Raw genomic sequence first — 8,564 nt, 5'->3', positions numbered from 1 at the left:
CCCCTGGAAAACATAGCATCCTTTCAGTGGCATAACCGAGGATGGGTGGGCCGTGGGGGGGGGGGGGGCTCTTGGGCGGGGGATATGATCAGCTTGTGCTATGTAGATATAGGCCCTACATGTCAACAGACATCTCTCCGAATGGTTTCTCCGATAAACTCCCCATGAAGCACCCAGACCCCCCCCCCCACCCGCTCCCCCCCCCCCTCGATCATGTTCCAATTTCGCAATGGAAACACAATCAGATCCATCAGTGTTATATTGATGAGAACCAGACTCGGACTAGTCTTCTCACATATTCTCCCCGACAGTTCAACTTTCGCAGAGTGACGTCCCACATTAATTTCGCCAGCTCGTCCGAAGCCGAAGAAAGTCCCACTCGGTGCACGGTCGAGAAAGAGATAGAGCGCCCTCTCGTGGTTGGAGACCGTAAAATGACGTCAGGCGAGGGAATACCTTCACTAAATAAGGGCAAGGAATGGGAGGCAGGTGACCGGTAGGTCTGCACTGCAAGCAGTCCACCGTGTGAATACATGGCCCACCCAAATATGGCCCATGGCGCTCATGTGCAAGCTCTTCAATCAGCCACCACCAATCCCCCTCCATAAAACTCTCCCAAAATCTTCCCAAAGTACAACAAAAAAGTCGTCGCGTTCCCCCTCCATCTCATCTGGGAATATAGGCCTACATGCAGTTCTGAATTTCAGTCCACCCCCTCCCCCCAAAAAGTTTTCTTATTCAAGTCATTTATGAATAATAAAATTGGTAAATGATCAGTTTTTATGAAGTGTTAAGATGTTTATGAATACCGTTTTTTACGTAATCAAAAATGAATTGCTGAAAAAATGGTGGTCAACTGAAAACGCTTTGGGGGATAGTTTAAGCTTTTGACGCTCATGATAGGCCTACTTTGTGTTATATAAATTAAAATAGATGCAATCTTAGATTATATAGAATTAAGTCGCTTTATGTTGTACAATGCTAAAAAAAAGCGAACTTCTAGTTTTCCAACCCACTTTCTGTGCCCTAAGCTAAAAGTTGACCAACAAGAAAAAAAAAAACTTGAGTGACAATTGTTTCATGGATTTGTACACAACTTTGCTCTACACAAGACACCCAGCTGGATAAGAAGAAGTGAGAGAGAGAGAGAGAGATGGTGCTGAAGTTTCAGGGATTGGTAGCCGGTGATGCTCGCTGCATCTAGCAGGCTCTACCGATCGCCGGTGGTCCTAACTGCACTTTGATTGGCTGTGCTCCTCTTTGGAGGGAGGGAGATCGAAAGGCTGAACCATCCAAAATAGAAAATTACGTCACACTTTCCCATGACAACCCCAGCCCCCTTAGATTGGAAGGGAGTCCCTCTGTATTGGTTCATCTTCCTTCATCATCACCACCACCTATCTCTCTCCGTCCCTGTCTCTCACGTTCGATCGCCGTACGTCTAGTCTGCGCTCGATCCGAAATTTCCCCTGAGCTGGAGTTCGCGAAATGCATGCTGGGAACGGGTGAGGTAGCGGCTAGCAAAGATGGCGGACGGTGAGGATAGCTCCGCCGGTGGGAAGCCGAAATCGGCGCTTATGCGCCGCCATGAACAACTTCAACGATGGAAAGATTCGGAATTTGATAGAGAACCAGCTGAAAGAAATGCAAAGAAAGCCAAAGTGAAATTTGCGGCAGGATGTGTATTTCTAGCGGCCTGTGCAAGCGAGGATTTGGATGAGATCGAAGCACTTATGAAGCGGGGAGCGGACATAAATTATGCTAATATCGATGGCTTGACTGCCCTGCATCAGGTATGTTGTGCGTGTAGTTCATAGTTGTTTGCCCTTTAATCTGGCCCACACGTCATTGGAGAATACTAGGGATCGTATGACTGATTTGTAGTCCTCTTACAATGTGAGTTCTAGGCTGAATATACCATGACAAGATCATGATAGCGAGATGGATCCAGTGCAATGCCAATGACATGTTCTCATCTGGTGCTGCAGCAGAAGGCGAAGTCAAATGTGAACACCCGTGTTGTCACTGTGTGTTTACTGTGTTTCTAAACGGGCATCATCTATGCCCCTGTTCACACAATCAGCTGATTTCACACACACACACACACACACATGCAGCCCCATTCACACTTTCACTGGTGTCTTGTAATAAGACCTATTGTCCACTATTGCCAGTAAAATGATCACTCCTTTCCATGTTTCTATTAAAACTTTTCTCTGGTTTCTCCAAATATTATTTTGATGATGATTGATGATAATCCACAGCCTAGTTTTATATTTATTGTGCCACATTTCTGAAATTCTGTTCGTGTTAAAACATTCAGGTTCAGTTGTTTAGTTGTTGATTATACTAATGTTGATACAAATTATGTTTCTGTCATTATTGCCCTATGTTGTTAAATGCTCTATCAAACATAGATCACCCATTGAGATTATAATTTGATCAACTTCAGGTTTCTTTCATTTCTTTCATTTTCTGTTTGCCTTCTTAATTGATTGATCATTTATTCCAATCCACTGGCACTGCAAATAATAGAGAATAAATAAGATATTGGACCATAATGATAAAAAAAAAATGGGAAAAATTATGATAATGATAATGATAATAACAACAATAATATAATAATAATAATAATAATAATGATAATAATAATAATATTAATAATATTAATAATGATAATAATAATAATAATAATTTGATGATGATGAATAATTGAATATGAAATTATTGTTTGTATTATTTTACTAATATTTAGTAAAGTTCATAGTGAATGATGACTTAATTTAATTATAATTGTTTTATTGAATTTTTTGAAATATATATTTTTTAATTATAATTCTTATCACTCATCATCAGGGGTGTGAGAGTTCAGATTTTTAGCTGATTTCAGATTTTTTTTTTGATTTTGAGCTTAATTTGAGCTTATTTTTGGCTTTCCTCTGTACAAAAAGTATGGGAGCTCTTTTTATTTCAGACTTTTTCAACATTCTTCTTTCAGATCTTTTTATTTGTGACCACTCACACCCCTGCATCATGATCATCATCATTATTATTCTTATAAACAAGTTTTATGAACGGGGGGGGGGGGGGGGGGGGGGGGCAGTAGAGATCTTAGTCTTCAATTCCCCTCTCCTCGCTTTGTTTCAGAGGATGATTGAGCGACATCGATCTTTAAGTTCCATATTCTTTCAATGCCTATCAAGTTTTCATCTTGTTTAGGGCAACAAGTCCTTGGACCTTGGACCTTCAAGTTTTGGGGAAATACTTTTTAATACTGCTTTCATATCAATATAACAAGGGGATGAATAGTTTACGGTGCTATGGTAACATTCTTGACCCTATTTTCAAACCCTGAAAGTTAAACCATTTAGATTGTTGTTTTTGCCAGTGCCACAAAAAAGTTTGGATCTTATGCCCTTTGATGGGAATGTTGATTTCATGAGGGAAAGAGACCTCAATATAAGTGTATGACCATCTTGAGAGGTTTCCATATTATCGAGTTAAATTGGTAAAAAATTCACTACCATGAATGCAGTGTTTGACTTTTACAAATATGTACACTCATTGTTAATACATGGCCAACAAAGCTTCAATAGAGGTCATTGACCTTTAATATTGCACTATTTTACCTGTCTCCCCTTCTGTCGATAGCCCCCCTCCCTCTTCCTCTCTTCCTATTTCCTCTCTTTCCCCTCATCTCCACTTCCCCTCTCATTCCTTCTCTATTCCTTATTCCATTCCCTCTTTTCTGACATGTAATCTCTCTTGTTGTTGTTTTTTTATTTTTAATACACAAATAGTATTTCTCAAATAATTAAATTACTCATTTAATGTATCAATAAAACTGATTTTTTCTTGTGTCAACTGTCAAACATTGTGGAGTTATCTCATTTTTGTTTTGAATATGAAGGAAAATGCAGATTAGTTTTATTAGATGTTTTTCTAACAGGATTATTGAAATGAATGGAAATGCTATATGCATTCTTGGTAGCAATGTGTGCACTTGTTTAGAATAAATAAATCAATAAACAACTTCTTTCAACAAATTTAAACAACACATACCCATTTACATGTAGGTAATTTTAAGAAAAATCAGGGTGAAAATGTTCTACTTCATCTTAATTACAAATAACATTTTTATTGAACCTACAGCATGTAATGGCAACTTGTAGGCCTATTTTAAAATTTACTGAGGCTTGTAATTTAGGTCAAGTCCACCCCGGAAAAATGTTGACTTGAATAAATAGAGAAAAATCAAACTAGCATACATGTAGTGCTGAAAATTTCATCAAAATTGGATGTAAAATAAGAAAGTTATGACATTTTGAGTCAGTCGATGATGTCCATCACTCACTATTTCTTTTGTTTTTTATTGTTTGAATTATACAATATTTCATTTTTTATAGATTTGACAATAAGGACCAACTTGACTGAACCATATTAGTATTGAACAATGCTAATTCCACATGTTCAGGGAGGAAGGAATCGTTGTATCATTTGACAATAAGGAGAAAATAAAAATATTTCATATTTCATATTAATAAAATACAAAACAAATAGTGAGTGGATGACGTCATATTCTCCACATTTGCATACCAGCCAGGATGTGCATACTGTTTTGTGAAATTAAGCGAAACTTTAAAATGTCATAACTTTCTTATTTTACATCCGATTCTGATGAAATTTTCAGTGTTATGCTTGTTGGATTTTTCTCTTTTTATTCAAATCAACTTTTTGTTGGGGTGGACTTGTCCTTTGAAAATATCTTAGGGAGAATTTACCTTTGCATCTTCCTGTATATTTTTGGGGCTGTAAACAGTGTTCTCTCACATTGCATGTACACTAAAAAGTTGACACGTACTGTATGATGACATCAGATGACATTATATGATCTCAAGTACACGTAGCTCAAGCCTTTGACTTGTTGTAAATGTATATTTCAGTTTCTTCATTAGGAAAATAAGGGGGGAAAGAAGAAAAAGAAAATATCCTTTAGCCCACCTGTTAAAGTACATGTACCTACTTTTAATACAGGTGTCTGGTTTTTAACCTTTAACATGTGTGCATACATGTACATAGGTGTATGCAAGTACGCGTATTTTATGTAATACAGTGTTAAATACAAAGTCATATGTCATTATTCAGTGAGAGATAATGCAATACCTTTAACAAGGAAAGAAAAAATCAACCCAGGGGCGAGAATGACAATCTTTCGTCATCATTATGTACACTTTGTATTTAATTCTACATCCCCTATTTGCCTTTTGGAGAAAAAAAAACGCAATGTCTAAATAAACGATGAGTGGACTTAGGCAGCATCTAACACAAGTGGCAAACAGAACTACTTTTGTTGTTTGTTGATCAGCGGGTTGAGGATTTTGATGGATATTACATTTGCATAGCGGCAGATTAAACTATTTATAGAGGGATCTCTTTAATGGAGGCATGTCCTAGCAATGTCCAAGCCAAGGCATTTTTTCTATTAAATAAAAAACTACAGTACCATGCAACTTGAAGTTTATGTTACATGAAGTAACTCTGTCACATATTGTTTTATTCGACTCTTCTTGGTTTTTGTGTTGGGTCAAACTAAATGTGGCACGTTCTTCCTAATCAAGTTGACAGGCTGGCAGCTATGATAGCACTTGTTTTGCACAATTTTGTCAGAAGAAATGTATTGCCTTGAGAGGTTGACGACTGAAAACTGTATCCCAGTTTATAGGATGTCACAACACAAAATCAATCAAAAATGAAGTATACATTTTCCTCAAAGTAAAACTGTGTTAAATTTTTTGTCATATGACATTTATATAATTTTCTGAATTTACGTGTATTATGATATACATGTACTTGTAGTTAAGAGCTTCTTTGTCATCATATCTAAAGAAAAGAAAAACAGTGGATATTTCATAAAATTCCAAAGAAATTATGAATTTGTGACATCATTTTCTTCCTAATTTGCGTACTGCCCAGGATTAGCATTATGATTTTTTTTAAACAGGCCACCCCCCCTTCTACAATCATGACCATGAAGTGAGCTACTGTACAATCTGTCAGACACGAGAAACTTGAACATTAATTATTATTTTGTAGGAGGGAGCCTGTCTTTTGCTCTTCTATTCTGTTCTGGTGTTGATAAAAAAAAAGACTGGTGGATCAATTGCAAAATAGGTACTACATGTAGTCAGCATACAGGAGGGCCATGTAAAGTTCTGGGCCCATTTCATAAACAGGGTTTATTTCCAATTGGTCTAATGCCAATTCGTCCAATTACCAACTTGTCTACTATCATTTGGTCTACCCAGCCCTGGGTCTACCATCAGTTCATCCACTATCCCCATGGTCTAATTACCATTTCGTCCACTTACCATTTCGTCTAATAACCAGTTGGTCCAATTGCCATTTAGTCCATGTACCATTTGGTCTAAATTGGACTAAGTATTAATTGGGCAAAATGAATGGGAAAAAAAGACATATATTTGACCAACTGCTAATAAGACAAAATGGTTGTAGATGATCCGGTGATTAGACGAAGTGATGATTGGACCAAATGGTTATTGGACCAAATGATTGTTAGATTATTAATTGGGCGAAATGAAGGAAAATTAAATGGATATTTGACCAACTGCTAATGAGACAAAATGGTCGTATATGATCTGGTCATTAGACGAAGTGATGATTGGACCAAATGATTGTTAGATGAAATGTTGATGGACGGAATGGCATTAGACTAATGAAGGTAGACTGTGTGGTGAGTGAACGAGTTGGCAATTTACCCATAAAAAGTTGTTTAATACATGATACCAACTCTTGCTGGAACGTCAACTTTCATTGGAAGAGCCAACCAGTAAGCAGAATTTTCACTGTTATGGCAATTTACATTCCATCAAGAATTTCTGTCATTTTTTAATGAAATGGGGCCCTGACTAGTTTTGGGTGAATCAAGGTCAAAGGTCACAGAGGTCGTTCAAGCAATACATGAAAACGACTCATTCTTGCTAAATAAAGAACTGTTTGCAAGTATCAATGGAGTTAAAATGATCTTAGGCCCACCACAGAAAAGGTGGTTTCAGACCGCCTCGAAGTTCGTCAGTTCCAGGTATTCTCTGATCGGGAAATTTACCCCGATCAGAAAATACCAGGTATTTTGGTAATGTGAAAGCAAACTACGCGTAATTTCCCCGAAAGAAAATGCCCGCTAAATAGTAGGTACTTGGCGAAATTACGAGAACTTTCGCGGGGATTTTTCCAAGGTCGCAGGTATTTTGGCAATGTGAAAGCAATTTACGGGAACTATTAGCACAGCGTGTCGTTGGGCGCGGGCGCCGTGGGTGGCTGCTGGGCTAGTGGTTTAGAATCTCGCGCCTTGCCTGCTTATTAGACCATACTGCGCATGCTCCTAACTCCAGGAATTTATCCCAAAGGGTATGTTTTGGGGCGGTGTGAATGCAGGAATAATTAATGGGTATTTTTTAGCCTAAAAATGTTCTCGTAATTTAACGGGGATTCTTGTGATCGAGGCGGTTTGAAACCACCTAAAGAGTGCAACTTAGATTTTAAAAAGAAAATGCAATGTTAAAAATAGTAAAAGAAAAAATCAAGTTTTATTTGGTTGCAACTCTCCTGCAGTGAGTGGGCCCCAGATTAGGTTTAACTGTATGGTTGATGAGGTCAAATGTCAAAAACTTCACAGAGGTCATTGTGCATGTACTGTAGTATACATTTGTCCTGGCAATTAATTGGGAACTGTCTGATGGATCAGCATCATCAACTTCAAACTTTGCTCATGTTATGCATGTGGGAGTGGAAACGATCTGATTCTGAGAGATTCGGTTTAATGAATATGGATCAAATCATCAGAGGCTACAGGGACCCATTGCATAAAACTTTTGTCATGAAAATAATCTCTGGCAAATAAACAAAAACTGGCAAACGAAATTATGCCATTGAAACTCGTCCATAAAAAACACTGGCCCCAAAAAAATTGCCAGAGCTTTTTGTGGGAAAAGTCTTTATTACATGTATGCAACAGGTCCCTTACATGTATATCAGAAATTGTGTGTTTTCACAATAACTAAATATGAAGAATTATTTTATGGTTCCAGGGTTGGATGGGTCAAACTGATTTTTTTTTTCTCCAATGCATGGGAATGACAGCCTTCATGTACCTGATGATACGATCAGCAATATATCTGGGTCACAGGGTCAAAGGTCATAGAGGTCATGGCTCTTTGCTATTTTTAAAGCAGCATTAAACTTGGTTCATGAATAATACATATATGGCAGTAATTATCTTTTTAGAATGAAAAAAAAATTATTTGATATATACGGCCCGATGTTACATTAATTCATAATATGATAAAAAGTTGCTCATATTATAAACCATAATTGAAATCTGATTAGAATATGATTTTTTTAAAATAATTTTGAAAGTTACAGAGTCGGCCTACACATCCATGTAACATATTTCAGATCCAGCAATGGAGTAGGCATGAATTTCAAATGCGCTCTGTCAAGAATGTAGATTTTATTTTATTTCATTAATAATAATAATACATGGCTTT

The 8,564-nt window shown here is 37.3% G+C and overlaps 1 protein-coding gene across 3 annotated transcripts in view; it reads left to right on the top strand.

Annotated features, from left to right (window-relative positions):
- Positions 1–1,186: 1,186 nt before the first annotated feature.
- Positions 1,187–8,564, top strand: part of LOC129283149 (protein phosphatase 1 regulatory subunit 12A-like) — a 101,321-nt gene continuing 93,943 nt past the window's right edge. For all 3 annotated transcript variants that reach the window (XM_064114649.1, XM_064114650.1, XM_064114648.1), the window contains exon 1: positions 1,187–1,793. In XM_064114649.1, coding sequence (XP_063970719.1) covers positions 1,527–1,793 — 267 coding nt within the window. In that variant the 5' untranslated portion in view covers positions 1,187–1,526. The remainder of the gene's footprint in view (positions 1,794–8,564) is intronic.

Source organism: Lytechinus pictus, unplaced genomic scaffold (genome assembly GCF_037042905.1).
Source record: "Lytechinus pictus isolate F3 Inbred unplaced genomic scaffold, Lp3.0 scaffold_20, whole genome shotgun sequence".
Taxonomy (NCBI): Eukaryota; Metazoa; Echinodermata; class Echinoidea; order Temnopleuroida; family Toxopneustidae; genus Lytechinus; species Lytechinus pictus.
This window is presented reverse-complemented; position numbering and strand designations above follow the sequence as displayed.